At 47.0% G+C, this 16,289-nt stretch overlaps 6 protein-coding genes across 6 annotated transcripts; 1 reads left to right on the top strand and 5 right to left on the bottom strand.

The window, feature by feature from the left end:
• Window positions 1–1,935: 1,935 nt before the first annotated feature.
• PAAG_05325 (phosphatase 2c) lies at window positions 1,936–4,048 on the bottom strand (the record flags this gene model as incomplete). Its single annotated transcript, XM_015845540.1, has 2 exons — window positions 1,936–3,902; window positions 3,988–4,048. 2 exons carry the CDS (start codon window positions 4,046–4,048, stop codon window positions 1,936–1,938), a joined length of 2,028 nt encoding a protein of 675 aa, XP_015699766.1.
• Window positions 4,049–4,875: 827 nt separating this feature from the next.
• PAAG_05324 (hypothetical protein) lies at window positions 4,876–5,470 on the bottom strand (the record flags this gene model as incomplete). The annotated part of the gene is made up of 2 exons (XM_015845539.1): window positions 4,876–5,044; window positions 5,193–5,470. The coding sequence occupies 2 exons, from the start codon at window positions 5,468–5,470 to the stop codon at window positions 4,876–4,878; spliced, it is 447 nt and encodes a 148-aa protein (XP_015699765.1).
• Window positions 5,471–6,626: 1,156 nt separating this feature from the next.
• PAAG_05323 (hypothetical protein) lies at window positions 6,627–8,234 on the bottom strand (the record flags this gene model as incomplete). The annotated part of the gene is made up of 2 exons (XM_015845538.1): window positions 6,627–7,111; window positions 7,199–8,234. 2 exons carry the CDS (start codon window positions 8,232–8,234, stop codon window positions 6,627–6,629), a joined length of 1,521 nt encoding a protein of 506 aa, XP_015699764.1.
• A 1,182-nt stretch (window positions 8,235–9,416) lies between these two features.
• On the bottom strand, window positions 9,417–11,402 carry PAAG_05322 (RNA-binding protein; the record flags this gene model as incomplete). The annotated part of the gene is made up of 4 exons (XM_002792547.2): window positions 9,417–9,675; window positions 9,739–10,230; window positions 10,293–10,604; window positions 10,675–11,402. 4 exons carry the CDS (start codon window positions 11,400–11,402, stop codon window positions 9,417–9,419), a joined length of 1,791 nt encoding a protein of 596 aa, XP_002792593.1.
• A 1,064-nt stretch (window positions 11,403–12,466) lies between these two features.
• On the bottom strand, window positions 12,467–13,788 carry PAAG_05321 (inositolphosphorylceramide-B C-26 hydroxylase; the record flags this gene model as incomplete). Its single annotated transcript, XM_002792546.2, has 3 exons — window positions 12,467–12,614; window positions 12,701–12,949; window positions 13,046–13,788. The coding sequence occupies 3 exons, from the start codon at window positions 13,786–13,788 to the stop codon at window positions 12,467–12,469; spliced, it is 1,140 nt and encodes a 379-aa protein (XP_002792592.1).
• A 1,075-nt stretch (window positions 13,789–14,863) lies between these two features.
• Window positions 14,864–16,216, top strand: PAAG_05320 (hypothetical protein; the record flags this gene model as incomplete). The annotated part of the gene is made up of 4 exons (XM_015845537.1): window positions 14,864–14,874; window positions 14,901–15,313; window positions 15,416–15,637; window positions 15,699–16,216. The coding sequence occupies 4 exons, from the start codon at window positions 14,864–14,866 to the stop codon at window positions 16,214–16,216; spliced, it is 1,164 nt and encodes a 387-aa protein (XP_015699763.1).
• Window positions 16,217–16,289: the final 73 nt, after the last annotated feature.

The following is a 16,289-nucleotide window of genomic DNA, read 5'->3' as shown; positions in this document are numbered from 1 at the left end:
CCGCGGAGAGAGGGAAGAGGTAAATTATGTCCAGCGGGGGATTATTCTGGATTGAGGAGGGAGGTTGATTTAAAAAGAGCGACTGGTGAAGCTGTACACGGCCGAGAGCTGCAGTAGATATAGATGGAAACTAAGGGAGCGACGCAAACAACCATAGACGGGGCAGGATGAGCAAACGAGTCAGAATATGGAGAACAAGCACCGGATATCTTAAGTATCTCTTGAAGATGTTTGAATATTTATTTTCTGTTTCCCGGGCGAGGAAATAGCCGCGTGTATTGCGTCTATGGCGTTTACGCGTCTATGGCGTTTATTGGAGTAGATGGCATCTGAAGATTCTCACAGAGGAATGTGGAACATAATGAAAATACAGAACCGAGAAAAGTATTGGGGGAAAAGGGCATAGAATAAGATAAAAAGTTGCAGTTGAAAGGAATTTTATGCGTCGTCACTTAAAATAATGACCAGGAAGATCTGCAAACCAGGCGACCGGTAACTAATTACATAAATAACTTTGGACTCATGCAAATTAACTAATGAATCAATAAAAAATATCTGATAAGAAAATAAGATATGCTAATTCTGCCCTGCGAATCAGTCCAATTAAATAGGAATACATTATGACGATATCCAGAATAGAGGGTATATTTTGGGCAAGACAGCACTCCAGGGGTATTCAGTTAAGACCTTTAACTAAGTTAGTTAGCATTTAGGCAACCCTGTTCAAAGGATAATGAATGAAATATGCAACTTCATATCCAGCCCCCTTTTCAACAAGAATATAATAATGCGGAAGAGAGGCCGAAGCTGCTGGGTCGTTGGTGCATATAAGAGCTGCAGTCCAGCACAGGTATTCTGGCCATCTGAAAGTTAAATTGAGTGTGAAGTGCTCTCTAATCCCCATAATAAACTTTGCTGCCGTGTTCGGGTGTTTTCCTCCTTGACAAGAACTGAACAGGACATGTAAAATGCGCTCAGACCTTCTCCCTCGCGGCCAAAGGCTCTTCAAATATCAAAACCTGCTGCAAGATCCACCGGGTCTCCGTCCCCTTTTATTCTTACGCGTCTGACATCCGTTGTTGGCTGCTCAGCACTCCCGGTGAGTGAGCCCAGATTCCCTTGCAAGACAGCATTTCATGTATTAATGCTTGAGCCTGGTACAGAAAATCTTCCGGGGAGACGCTATGAATGAGACAAGAGTTTTCCAACTTGTCATGTAGTGCCTTTCTCGCCAACAAATATATTTGCTTTCTCCAGTCAAGGTATTGCACTGTGACACTCGTCTGTAGCTGGCTTCAGCAAGGAAGGTAATGCTGGCTGAGCTTGGACAGTTTGAGCTTGTGAAGAGGAGAGATATTTATGGAAGAATATGTTCCAGTTCTTTCATTATGTCATGCCAATGCCATATGTCTGCCTTTCGGGGAAGGTTGCCGTCAGTTCCATCATAGATTTCCAGACATTTAGTTTCTGGGACCGACAGATGCGAGGACAATAAGAGAATGCACCGGCAATAGCTACATATAAGAATAAATCCACTTAAAACGTGTGGATTACCCTCTGAATGGTCCCGTTAATGGGAAGGCAGTCGATTGTAGAAAGGAAAGAATATGGGGCCATCTCGACGTGCCGGAATACCGATAGCTTTACGGCTGTAACCAACATGGTAGAAGAAAGCCACAATCCAACCACCAAAACACACTTGCGAAAATGAATTATGATGATTTAGCCCTGCATCTATCTGTATTATCTATGTCTTATTATGTCCATATGCACAACATGAAGGAAAATGCCTAAAAAAAAAAAAAAAAAAAGGCCAGCTGAAGACAAAATAAAAGGGAAAATATCCCCTCAGAGGAATCCCAAATGCAAGCATAAGCAAACATACAGATCACATTAGACCTCCCGCCCTCCGCCCACTCATCCATAACATATCAATTACCTCCTCTTCCTCCTCGGATCCGTCGCCTCCACGCGCCTCCACTCCCTCTCCTCCCTCGTCCCCATACTCCCCAAACCCCCCTCAAGCCTCCTCTCCCACCCCCCCAACCTCACAACAAGACACGTAGCATTATCCCCATCAGCCCCCACCTCCGTCGCAAACCCCACAACATTCCTAGCACCCTCATCCGGCGTCTTAGCCTCCTTCACAACATCCACAACCTCCTGATCAGACATCGCCCCACTTACCCCATCCGTCATAAGCACCAGGAATGAATACTCCGCCGGGCCCATTTCCACACGCCGCACTTCAGGCTCGGCAGAGACTCCGATACGCTTGGATTGCATGTCCCCGAAGGCCCGCGTGTTGGCTAAACCACTCATGCGCTCTTCGCCAAAGGAGTCCGTGACAAATGCCGCCGCGTAGCGGCGCAGTCGGCTCCCCTCAATTGGTGAGGAGGGGTGGTGGTCCGTCGTGAGCGGGATAGCGAGGCCTGTTGCTGTGGAGCAGAGGAGGATGCGCGTGTCGCCGACGTGGGAGACAACGAGGGAGGAAGGGGATGACGGGTGCCAGAAGGGCGTTGGGCTGGGCGTGGAGATCATGGCAATGCTGGCGGTGCTACCACCTTTAAAGCGGTGGGGTCCACCGAGCATGGGGTATCGGGCTCTGCTGGGGTTGTGGAGGATGTCGGATTCGTTGAGGGGCTTTTCAGCCTGGACAGGGTCGTCGCCCTGCTTGAGGGCTTGGGCGGCGATGAAGTCAAAATCCGCTTTTAGGAAAGCATATTCCAGCATTTCTTCGATTGTGGCTCCTTGAGTTGTTGTAGTGTAGTGGGAGTGGGAGTGGCCATGGGAGAGGGCGTGGGAGAGGGCGTGGGAGTGGCCGTGGGCGTGGTTGTGGGCATGGGTGTGGGAATGGGAATGGGAATGGGCGCTAGAACTGGATGTGCGGTTTTCATCAAAACAGGAGAAATGCTGTGGGCGAAACCGCCGATAGTATCCCCCGACCAGATTTTTCCAGTTAACCACCAACTCCTTTTCCAATTCTACAATCTTCTGCCTATTAGCAGGTTGTATGATCGGCAGGTCGCCCTGTAACGGTAATGTCTCGTGATTCTTGCTATGTGTCGAATTGCCACTCTCAGTCTCCGCCTCAACACCCGAACTTTTACCTGCTTCCATAACCCTACTCCTTGTCCACGGCAACCTCCTCGTAGCCGTCCGCCCCGTGGCAATCCCCTTCTGCAAGCTTGACTGCATCTCAAACGCCACAGCAGCATCCTGCACGTACTCATGCAAATAATCCCTCAGGTACTCACTACACTCGATCCCGCCATGCCCATCAAAGACACCAAAGTAAAACACCTGCGGGTCCCCATTTGCGCTATCCGCCCCACGGTTCTCTTCCACCGCCTCTCTCTTCCCTTTCTCCACATCACCGGCATTACCCTTAGCGGCCGCAGACCGTGCCCCAATCGTTAACGACAGCGGTGCCCGCCGTGCAAATGCGGGTATATCAATTACGCCAGCCTGGTATGTGTCTTCATTAGCAGGGCGAGTCCCACGCGCCCCGCAGACGCCAAAGTGGTGCTTTGCACTGCGCAGTGGGATGCGGACGACGGTTGTCTCGCGTGATAGGCCTATATGTGACTGCACGGTGGCCGGAGACGGACCCCCTGCCTGACTTGATGTGTGCGGCATCGATGCTGAACGGGGCAGTTTATGGTGCGGGCCTGAGGAGGCACCGGAGTCGGGGTGTAGCGAGGATCTCGGGAGGTGGGTCACGAAGTAGTCGTGGAAGTGCCGGGAGTGAAGATAAGCTTCATCGTGCTGGCGTCGTCGCTGGCTGTGCTGGGGGTACTGCTGGTGTTGGTGATGATATTGATATTGGTTTTGAGGAGGCTGATGCTGGTGCTCGGCGCTCGTGCTGTAGCTGTGACGGCATAGGAAAGTCGCGATGAAGCCTTGATTTGAGCGCAAGTTAGTCAGGAAGAGGATCATGTACTCAAGTAAGGGCAATAAAATTGGAATTAATATTTAATTACATACTGTAACTGTCCGCTAGGGTCCAGGTGCGAACAGTGGCACGTTTTACTGCACCAGAGTTCATTGGAATAGCACCATGTACAGATGATATTGAAATTTGAAGGTTGTGAGAGAAGAATAACTGAATGTCTGACGTCTACAAGGTGGAATAGTTGGTGGCTTTCTTTTTAATATTAATAATAGCAATAATAGCGTCTGCCGAGATGCTGTGGCGGAGTTTTTGTTGTTGGTTTGGTTGAGGTTTAGTTATTTTCGGTTGCTTGGAAGAGGGCAGTGAATGTAACTAAAATGATGGAAATTATCTTCGAGGAGATTTTAAGATGTTCAATTACATTGTGATATCTGATCTATACTCAATTTAGATACAATTTAAATAAATACTTGGTCTCTTGTCTTTCCATCTTAAATTCGGCTGCACGCCACATTTCTACGCCACAGCGGTCTCAAATATATTGTTCATCACTCTCGGGATGACATACAAGAATGTCCAGGGGGGTTAACTATGGAACCCCGTTCTGGAGGTTGATCAACCCAATCACTCGAGTTCGTAACAGAAGTTATGCTACTAAATCAAGACTTTGTTAAAAAAAGAAAAAGTAAAGTAAGAGGGAAAAACAAGAAAAGAAAAGAAAAGAAAAGAAAAGAAAAGAAAAGAAAAGATAGGGACATTAATGTTTCCATTCACTTTTCCTGCAGCCCATTCTACATCCATCGACCAAGAAATTCTCTTATTTGCGATCCTCTCGGGGCCGAAATCAAAAACCCCGGGGATCTCTCAAAGCAGGTTTGGCTGCTTGATGATCGGTGATCCAACAAGCCATGTCGTCCGGGGGCAGAAATAGGCCCTCCGCGAGTTCTTGCAGCTGAGCTCTTCCATCGCAAAAGTTAAGCTCAATCGCTTTCGCAAGCAGAAGAGTGAGACTTGGCACCATTCTTCGTAGATGTCCATTTCATCCTCAAACGGTCCTGTCGCGACGTGTAACTATGGGACAGCACCTCTGAACTGCGGTAACGGTAGAGCTGCGACCTGAGCTGTCGATGCGAATCAAGGACTTCACCGCTATATTGATAATGTTACAGTGTTTCATCTACTAAAAGTAATGGAGCAGAAAAGCAAAGTCGTAGGTCCCATCTACATAGGACAAGAGAATGGTTGGCAACATCCCAGTCCACAATTCCCTGAAAGCCATTGATTTTTTGGCTCGGACAAATCTCCTGATTCTGGACGTATGTGTGAGTGAAGAGTACATCCTAGAAGGGTGACGTCTTCCAGATCTGCCCGCTTTCGATTCATGACAGTCAACTTGTCTTTCAGCTCAGAGTCGTTTTGCAGTTTCTCTGCAGGCTTAAGACCTTCTTCGCGAGAGACACCAAAAAGCTCATGGTTTCCCAGCATAAGATAGACCTGTTCGAACTTTTGGCACACAGAGCATAGAAAATCACGAAAGGGTTTATAATCTGCAAGACGACCAATGCCACCAGCCATCTGGTAATGTGGTTAAGTTAACTAAAAACTGTAAGCGCTTACGAAGCAAGCTCGGAGCATGGAAGGATTTCGCACCCTAGTAAAGTGGATAAGTGGATACAAAATGGATGCAAGCATTATACAATGTTTGAAGATGAAAATTTGAGCTTTTGAATGCCAGTTGGGCAAACGCCGGGGAAACATAAATCGGTGGACATCGGTGTCAGGTTTAACAAAGATGAGAAGATGAGAAGAAGCAGAAAAATCTAGATATGATGGATTGGCTGTTTACCCCCTATATCTTGCTCTGTGTACTCTGTTATTCACTATTTACCTGGTTATATGCGGCGATCTGTTCATTTTCCCAATCCATAGTTAAAATAACCATCTTCCTGCGGCGTACCAGAGAGAATAATGAACAAAGCGGCGGCGATTCAAAGCAAGGAAGAAACAACGACAGATTGTCGAGACTGTGGTTCCATCGGTTTTCTGGGTTTAGCTAACTACCTAGTTACTGCTGTGCAAATTGCGTTGTACATATATTTCGAGATGTTCATCCCGCAGTCAATGGTAGCTCTGGAGGAAAATCACCGGATCGGATACCAAAGACTCGACTTGACAACTAAAATAATACAGGTCTCGAGAGAACAAGCAAGGAAAAACAGATAGTGTAACCAGAGTGCACAGATACATGTAAAAGGGGCAGATCAGAAATATTGACACATTGAGATCGAATATCCCGATATACGGATCTACCCCAAAACATGGATATACTTTAGTTTGATGTGGAATCCAGATCAAAATAGACAAACAAGTTGATAGGGATACTGATGCTATTCAGGGGACTGGATGTTCCCGGAGCGGAGAGAGAAAGTTGAGAACGAAAAGTTTCAGAGCACTGTGGTCAACAACACGAACGCAAAGCAGCCGTTGATATCGCCTTCCAATGTACCAACTCCTTAACATCCGAACGAGGTAGTCCAAGGCCAAGGCAAATCCAGGGATAAGCTACCTGCCCAACGGAATCCCAGGATCCAACGTCATATCCTTTGCCTTTGCATAAAACTCCATTCACATAAACTTCCCCAAGAAGACATCACACCACATCCTCGAAAAATTGGAACCCTGGAAACCCACTTCACAAAATTGCTCTCAGTGCCAACAACAGTCACACATACTACTGCGCTTCCGAACCCGGAGGCATCAGAAGGACATCCCCAACAAAAATAGTCGGCATCGCATCGGTCCCAGGTGCAGCGTTGTCCCGAAACACAATTGTCGGGGCAATGCCCAGTTTAACACGGTAACAGCTCTTCATCAGCGTCCGAGGATCCATTGTGTCACAAATCCCGCCCGTCTTACGAGAACACATCGTTTTCATATCGAACAGGTCGCCAACCTCCGCGAAGCGCATATGGAACTCGTAGGGACCAGAGAACATGATTATCGCGAGGCTATGAGCTTCTTCGATTAACTCGACGAAGTCGCCCCAGATGGTTGGATGGTTACGTTGGACAAGGTGTTGGATATACCCAAATAAAGATTTTGCGTTTTCGCTCTTACGCTTGTTGTAGAAGTTGCAGAAAAGGGGTTTGTTGCGGATGCGGTTAACCTGGAGGCGAATTGCTTCATAGAAGATGACGCGGACGTTGGCAGATGTCGCTGAATTGAAATTATTATTTGGATTAGAGGCTGGAACGTTGTACTTGGCATCAGGATATGTTTAGCTGTGGAAATTTTGGTGCTTACCAGGGAAAACAAGGTCTAGCATTTGCTCAATCTCAGAGTCAGCGGTGGTGTCGAAACCAAACAAGACACAGACGTGAAGCACCTTGATGACGAGATATAAGTTTATCGCCTTGATCAAGAGAAGGGTACGAGATTTCGGGTCCCTCTGGAAAGTGGGTAGTGCGCTCGGATGAGAACACGCCTGCAGGAACCCTTGGATGTCGGAATCAATCACGTCGTCGACAGTTGCATCTGGTGTGCTGACGTAGGTCTGACCAAAAGTTTCCGTCTTCTTGAAAAGGGCTTTGAGCTTAGCCGTGAAATCCTTCCCGTTAAGACTGGCCGCTTCCATGACCATCGAGCCCTCTGGCGCCACCGCGGGCAAGGAGGACATCGCGACAAGCTTCTCCTCCACAGCAGGACTAGGCACAAGGGGCGGGAGAAATGCATTCAAGCGGTCAATGGGTGACATGAAAGCAGCAATGCCAGCATTAGCAGGAGCTATAGAAGTCGGAGGAGCTTGAATTCTGCCAAAGGCTGGTGCGTTTGCTTGGGTCTGCATGCTCGCCAGCCCAAACTTGGGAGGCGGCTGGCTGAAGACATGCTGGAAATGAGAGACACGCGGACCCTCCTGGTTGAACGGATGATGTTCCTGAGTGCTGAAGCCACAAGACATCGCGCGGGGCTTGGTCCTGGGAATAGCAGGTCCAGGGCCAGAGATCGTCCTGCTCTGCAAGTTGATAGTCATTCTCTGTTTCTCGATGATGTCTTCGAGCTCGATAATTCGTCTTTCCATGTCATGCATCGCTTCGCGGTCGCGCTGAAAGCTGACTCGGGCCTCAGCGAGTTCAACCTTGACGTGATACAAGTCGCTTTCTCTTGCATCAAGGGCAGTGAGCATCTCGTCAAGACGATGCTGCAGGGAGTGGAAGGTCTCTGCCTGTATAGCAGCAGGAGCGCTCTTTTGCAAGAAAGGGAGTTGGAGGCCCCGGAACTGCTCTGGCTCCAGAATCGGGAACCTTATCCGTGGGCTGGTATTATCAATTTGGTCTGCCATAGTTGATACTGACGTGATGGTTGACTTTGAGAGTGCTGGACGCAAGATAGAAGCTAATACACGCGGAATTCACGCTGAATAGACGAAATAACTGTTGTAAAAGAGCTTAAAAGAGAGACAAATGCCTGGTAACGAAAACACAACTGTGGAGTAGGTCCCACTCAGTATTTTGCAGCTCTCGCGGCTCTTCAAGGGAGACTGTCGAGATGGAAAGGCCTGTGACTTGAGTGACTGCAGATTCTAAGGAAATGTGGCAGACACAGCTTGATGTAGAAGGGTGATGGAATAAGATAGAAGAAAGCAGTTGGAGAGAAAGAAAACAACTTTCACAGAAAAGTGAAGAGTTGACTTGTGCTGTCCCTTTTGAAAGAGAAGAGGTGTTGGGATGGCGATGGTATATCTGTCGTGATGATTAATCGCACAGAGTGTGAGAACTATACTTTTGTTGTATGCATCAAGAGGTTATCAGACATATAATGCAGGGAAACAATACTTTAGAGTACAGTTGTCATATCATGCGTGGACTCGAAGAAAGAAAACATCCAAAATAAGAAGAAACATATAGCTTTTCCGCCAGTTTACTGTATACAACTTCAATAAAGATTAATAGTGCAGTTGTAGCAGACGCTACAGCTGTCAAGTGGAGGAGCCAACTCCGTATAAAAGAGAGCCTAGAAAATCAAGGCGAGTGGATGTTGGACCCGGAGAGATAGTTGTATTATGCCAATGATCAAAGGCATTAAAGTGGTCGGGGATATAGCTGATGACTAGCGGAAGAGTGACGTGATAGAAGTGGAAGAAAGTGGATGGCAATAAGGTAAACAAATTACAACGACCTAAATTGAAAAATAACATTCTAGCTACTGCGCTCTGCAAGAGAAATATTCAAATCAATGTCACAACGGAAACAAATTTTTTCTCGCGAAAAAGGCTCAGCACATACCACTGGTGAAATCACGTACACACCCTGTATATCAATGGTAACCACCACTGGATGCATGTCACGTTTTGTGTAAAGGTGTTTCAACACTCGATCGGGGGGAATAGATTTTGGGAAAATTGAAATCACAAGGTCGACGGCCCTAGACAAAAGCGTCAAAGGCTGTCTGTTAAAATATGTACCTACTCTCCTTGATGACTTTCTCCTCTGTTCAGTTGACCTAGAATTCGTTAAGTGACCTTTCAGATGGCTTTGGTGCGGGAGAAAAGGCTGCTGTAAACCGCGTCAACAACCGGCTGCGCGCTAATTTGTCTCCCTCCAAAGAATCGTCCGTTCAAGCCCTTGATGGCATTCTCGCCTCCTTGGACACGGTCGAATTTGAGATAGATATCCCCTTGGGTATTTGGATCTAGTGCAATGTGAACAACGTGACCATATTTTTCCTCGCACTCAGCCCGGACATCATCTTCTAGCTCTTTAATCCAACCGTCACCCTCTTCCCTAGGCAAAGAGTCAGTATATATACTCAATAATTAATAGGCCTGGTAAGATCGGCTAGCTTACTCTGCAGGGTCGAACATGTTTCGAAGCAGAACACATCTGCTAGCCATGTTGACAGTCACAGGCAATGGCTTAGCATTAAGTTGCGGTTTGGGTACTTTACGTTTCTCATCGGGTTTCGGTTCTACAGCAGGTTCATCTGTTCTCGCGAGTTTCCTCATCAATGCATCTCTGCTATAATTATTGAAGTTCACACCAGCAACGTCCGTATCATCGAGGGCACTAGCACCACCAGCCGCTTTGTCATTGTCTCTGCCTCCAGCGCGATCAAAATTACCGGAACCGCCAGCTTGAGCTCCGCGACCTCCGTGGCCAGAGAATAGAGAACCCTGGAAGTTATGGTGGGCACCTTGTCCCTGGAATCGCTGCAGTAAATTGGCGGTCGATTCAGGGGTAAACTTATCATTACCAAGGCCAACCCGAATTGGGCGACCAGCAAGATCGAATCCATTCATCTTCTCCAAGGCTTCTCGAGCTTGGTTGGGATCGCGGAACCTAGTGACATTTGTTAGCAAGGGGATGCTGAGAATAAAAGTGGGGAAAATTAAAAAACATACTGGACAAAGCCATAGCCTCTACTGCGACCCCCTTCTTCCTTTTGAAGTTGGACAAAGTCAAGTTCACCGAATGGTTCGAAGACCTTCTGCAAATCACTTTCCGTGATACTGAAATGGATGTTGCCGACGTACAACCGGTGGAAGGGAATCGAGTTTTGGTTTCCGCTAACATTGGCCTCGGGGTTGCGGGCCTGTCTGTTTTTCTCGGCTTCGGTTAGTTGAGCAATAATAGGAATCCCTAGAAGCTTTTGGCCAGTAAGCTGAATGGCAAGTGGGACCGATTCTTCATCCTTAAATTCGACATAACCGACGCTACATATACAATTAGCAATTGCTGAACAAAATAGACACAGGGGTAGAGGGTTGCTGCAAAGTAACTCACCCTTTCGATCTCCCACTCACACGATCCTTCACAATTTGAGCTTCTTTGACCGGACCAACTTTCTCAAAGAAGGCAATTAGCTCTTTCGTTCTGAGACGGGCAGCGAGTTGCTGTACGAAAACGGTTCGTCTGTCGCGTTCATCTTCCGTCAGCTGAGGTTCAGGGGTCCTGCTGCGGCGCCCCCTGCCACCGCTGAGACTTCGCCTGCGCCCGTCCCTATCGCGCCTACTTGTGCGCTTATCATCATCACGCTCATCATGGCGGGGGCGTCCGGTGGGTCTGTAATATCTGTCATCGAATGGAGATCTGGAGCGGGAGCGGGTTGTTCGACCACCCCCGCGATAGTAGTCACCACCGGATGATCGATAAGATGGGTCGTCGCGGTCACGACGGGAACGGCGTCTCTCGCTATCACGGCTCCTACTTCTCTTTCTGCTTCTATGGCTCCCGTTAGCACTTGCGCGATCGCTCTTTGGGCTCTTCATTTCCTCGTCCCCATCGGCATCTCTTTCATGGCGGCGATCACGGCTTCGATCTCGTCGCCTGCGCTCTCTGTCCCGGTCACGGGATCCATCTCGATGGCGATCGCGGTCACGGTCACGGTCACGACGTTCACTTCTAGAGCTGTTTGACTCATCGTGGCTTTTGTCGGGGTTCTCTGCAGGTTCCGGGGGCGGGTGGGGAGCAGCTGTGGACTCTAGAAGAGCCTCCACATCAATACCTGACATGGTGAAGTTACGTTGAATACGATCGTCGGTTTGGCAGGAAAGGGGAGACGGAGAAAGAGTTGATCACTTTGCTTTCGTTAGAGAGGGAAACGAAGAGGGTCAGACGAGCGAACCCTTCTTGAACTGAGGCGTTGCCAACGCAAGCCCTGGTAATCCTCCTATACAGAATCGATATGACTTGGCTGGCACAGTACTCTGAGCCAATTACACGTTTGATCTGGCTGGTGTATGACGCTGAAGATTGTTGTTGATAAAGCACACTTGGGAGGGGAGATTCTCAAAGATTCAAGTCCATAAAGCGCCGGAGGTTGACTGGGCAAATCACGTGGATTAGATCCAAACTACGGTGTTTATGTCAGCAGGATTGCCCCTAAAGTTAATTAGGGTCTTTGAGCCATTGAACCAACAGAGATAGATATTCATGCCCAATAGAATATATACTCTTTACTATACAACCTTATTCACATATCTCCAACATAATTGTTTGTATAAACACTTGAGTTTACACAGTGTGAAACAAACAAACCACTCCCCCCCCCCCCCACAAAAAAAAAAAAAAATGGTGAAACAAAATCGTAAACCTATCACATTATACCCTCAGCACGCTCACTCTCCACTGACATGCCATCAAGGCTCAGGGGGGTGCGAGCAGGGTATATAAAGGCGAGGGAAAATATGAATCCAGTCATATATACTAAGAATCAGAGGAGAGTGAGGAGAAGCAAAAAAATTAAAATAGAAGTGGGGAAACAAATTGAGGGCTGAAGTATCATATCTGAAACTGATCAATCATCACCGTAAAATTGATATGAAATAGAAGTACAATACAGTATGTGTACAGTGCTGCCATGTTTGGGACAGGCATTTTTTAGGCGAATGGATTAAACGGCTCTAATGGGAGAATAAAGGCAGAAGAAAGGCCAGGAGAAAGAAAGGAAAGAAAGGGGTACATAGTTACCAGATGTTGCAAAAATATCAACACCAGGTAAATGGAAGAAAAAAAGGAAAATAAACCCTGAGTTGTTAAATTTTCAAGGGGGCATACGTTTTTGGAATACATTAATTCATTCAACCTTGACTGGCTGGAGAGGTGGAAGTTCCGTTCCAAACACTTTATCCCAGAAGCGGTTGCTGACGCCAAAGCCATTTTCATAATCAGCGAAATGGTGTTGGAGATGGTATTTCTTGAGTTCTTTATAGTAGTATGGGAGACTGTTTAACGAAACAAGAAGAGACTATGTAAGTTCATGTACTTGGAACATATACAAGATGAGAAGGCGCAGGATGAGAGTTCATACTTGCGATGATGAAGGAAATAGTGTGTCATATCGTAGCAGACATATCCAAATATTCCGCCCGAGTAAACTGTTACGGCGGCGTACCAGTTGTAGAAAAATACGACTTTTGCGAGATAGTAGAAGGGGATTGCGAGAACGATGAATAGAGATGGGGGCATGACCAGACGGTACTTGTCCATTGGGAGGTAGTGGTGGATGCCATGCAAGAGGAAATGTAGACATAGGCCAACGCGGTTATCTGGGAGGTATCTATTTGCATTCAGGTTAGCAATCTATAGTAAACAGAGGGTGTATGATGCGGGTACCAAAAAGGATTTCTAAAAAAAAAAAAATGGAGTGGCATACTTATCGATGTGAAAGACAAAGCGATGTAGACTGTACTCAGCCAGGGTCCAAAGGAACAAACCCAGGAGCCAGTATGCGGAGGCTATAATGAAATTCTGCAAGCCGCAAAAGCCCACAACCGTCCCGTAGGCCACTGGCGGGAACCAAACAGTTGGAATCACCCACCACGCAGTCTTCGTCAAAGGCTCCAGAAAATTGCCAAATAGGGGAGCTGATTCGCCGCCTTTGTAATGTCTTGGACGGTGGACCTGCTTCAGGTAAAATTCTTTGGAGAAACCACCATTCCACAACTGTCCGAATAGCGGTCGGTTTAGATCGAGGAACTTATGTGTCCGATAATCTGCAGTCAGGTCGGTTTCGACAGAAAGATCCTCCTCGCCTGACATCCCCGTAGAGCTGTAGACTGGCTTGGTTCCATTTGGTAACCCGTTTGCATTTGAAGCGTGCGCAGCACCATTGCCGTTCATGTTGGATGAGGCTGGAGTGCAATCTAAAAATCCAACATGATACTCTTCCAGAATCTCATATGCGGCCTCAGAGTGGTCGTGGGAGGAGATATCATGCATGATTTCGGAAACATCTTGGCCGGCATAGTTCAGTATCAATTCGCCTCCGCCAGGGTGATCGTTAAGAAAAGAGGTCACGTCGTAGACCTTTGAGCCCCGTGTCACGTAGCACGATTTCTCCGTTGTATGCGATTTGAGTTCGGCGGGGGAGAAAACTGGCAAGGTTCTGCCCAGCATAGTAATGATTGATAAATATGAATAAAAGGGAAAGAAATTTAAAATGATATGGGGAGAGGGTTAATAACCCGCGTTAAACCATCTAAAACCAGCTCACTACTCAGGGGAATGTTCTAGTGTCCAGAGGGGTTGTAAAGAAATTGATCACACAATTAGGGATATGGCGAGATACCGCGCGTAAGACTGAAATGAAGGAGGGTGGCAGAATCGAAGAATTGGAGATTGGAGATGGAAGATGAATGTGGTGCGTAGTGTTTACAGAGTAAAAGGGCAAGATGCTCAAGGAGTTGATTATTTGTTCAACGGCTCAAAAAGTCAATCCAAACTCTGGAAAAAACGAAGTTCCCGGATGGGCTGAGGGCACGGGGCTTGGCAACGGTTCCTGACAAAGCAATTACATAACTAACTAGCGGAATCCACAAATCCACAAATTCACTAACCCAAAAATTCCAAACATTCCAGCTGGAACAATACAAACGAGCGACGGATTCACGGTCGACATTGGATTGGTTATCTGGAGGGAAATAAAACAACTGGGTAGTTACAGCTCATTCATTGTATTTTATAACAGCTTGGTTCCTGAAATTTCCTTCCAATTCCCAAATCCCCAATGGTCACATGCTGATTCAGGTACCACCAACGTTAAACATACCACCTTAGGCTCTTTTGACAGCTGGACTGTAAGGTAAATAATCAAATACAGCAAGCTAAAGTTACCTGTTTATCGAATTTGAAGCAAAATTACAAGTGCTCACATGCTCGGCCAGACTCCAAACTTCATGTCAGGCATGTTGCTGCGGAAGGCTTCTTAGGGCAGGACAGCTCAAGAGGATTCTCCTGAGCGGATTCTTGTCACAGGAAAGGGCTTTCTAAGCAAATACTTTTCGGTGGCCAAACTTCACCATATCCAACAGCTGCGGAAATTCCCTGTGTTCTAGTATCATGAGTTCAACAGCGTAAATATGACGGTTGAATAGGGAATTCTATCATTTTTGACAGCCTTACTACGAGTATCTCCAGACGTGCTAAAGACTCATCGTACAGAAGTGATTCCTGCTCTTGAGACAATTGCAGAATGAGTTGGAGGTAACAGCTATTCAAAACTCCTTCAGTGCATCACATCAGCAAGCCGCTGCTCCCTATAAGCATTTGTTGCAATTTACAACCGTTTCTCAACATGCTGCTTATGATGAAAGCAGTCCAATCTCTTCTCCCATCTCTGTCAGTGATGGATCACGACAGCACACCTCCCGCGATTTAGTCACTATTGAAGAAGAGGATTCAATCGCTTTTCCATTTTCTCTCAACAATGGACCACTTCAGCAACCCTGCAGTTCTTTAGAAGACAAGAATACAGTTCCCGATTGCTCACTGCTATCTTCTGCACCTCCGCAGACAACTCAACCTCCTCCATGTCGGCTTCAACAGCTCCTGGATAAGATACAAGAAAATCTCGAGGATATTGTCAAGTTTTACAATCAATGGGAACTCAATAGACAACAGGCAGGAGGGACAAGGTTAGATGGTGTGTCCAACAATGCCCCATCGCCCAAGGGAGGGTTGGGGGGGGGACGGGAACTTCACATACTATGTACAACATGTTCGCTGGCTCATGACAATCAAACAGCCTACAAAGCGCTTAAGCGTGGAATTAGACAGCTGATGGCTGAGGAGAAGTGTGGGTTCCCTGGAATAGAAGCGGCAATACCGTTTACGTATCATTACTTTGATACTCTCTCTTATAATGAACTTCACGAATTTGCCTGCCTACTTGGAAAGGAAACGGGCATACTCGTTACCCTCAGACTGGCTTCGTCCTGGGTTGAAATGGGCCAATCAATATACAATGGTGAGATCGACTAACAATTCACATGGAATCCCATTATTTTTACTTTTCCCGTAGGATACAGGAAGAACAAAGGACTTCACCCAGAATCAGAATCGTCTTGACCAGGAACTAAGCACCCACAATGGGCTGCAACAAAAGGCCGTATCCTTCCGGACATTAGACCACAGTTCCCAAATGGGACCATCTCTGAAATGCCTGTTGACACGCGAAAACCGGAAACCCGAGAGCTCATCAGCGCACAGCAACTATTCCCCGGAAACTTCTTCAATGGAGCCTCAAAACTCAGCAGTCCTATATGCCTCAGAGCGGAGTCTCCCTCTGGACCTTGCAGATATCATAGATCCGATAGACTTTGCAAATTCATTGACATTTGCATATTCCCCCCAGAATTCAACTCTTCTACCATACCCTGATAGCGCATCACTAGAAACAGGTGCACGACCTTCAGTTTGTTATGCAAACTCGAATGCTCCATACATGTCATTCCAAACAACATACGCAAGTAAACTAATATGCGACCCATGCAAAAACCATCACACATCGGATAATCAACCAGTCGAACTCTTGAAATGGGGGTAAACAGAAGAAGATTTTTTTTTTTTCCCCGCCTTGCTGGTTGCTGAACCCAGTCGCTCAGCAGTTTTGTCCTGGG

Source organism: Paracoccidioides lutzii (genome assembly GCF_000150705.2).
Source record: "Paracoccidioides lutzii Pb01 unplaced genomic scaffold supercont2.14, whole genome shotgun sequence".
NCBI lineage: Eukaryota > Fungi > Ascomycota > Eurotiomycetes > Onygenales > Ajellomycetaceae > Paracoccidioides > Paracoccidioides lutzii.
The sequence above is the reverse complement of the archived record's forward strand: the minus strand, read 5'-3'. Positions and strand labels throughout refer to the sequence as shown.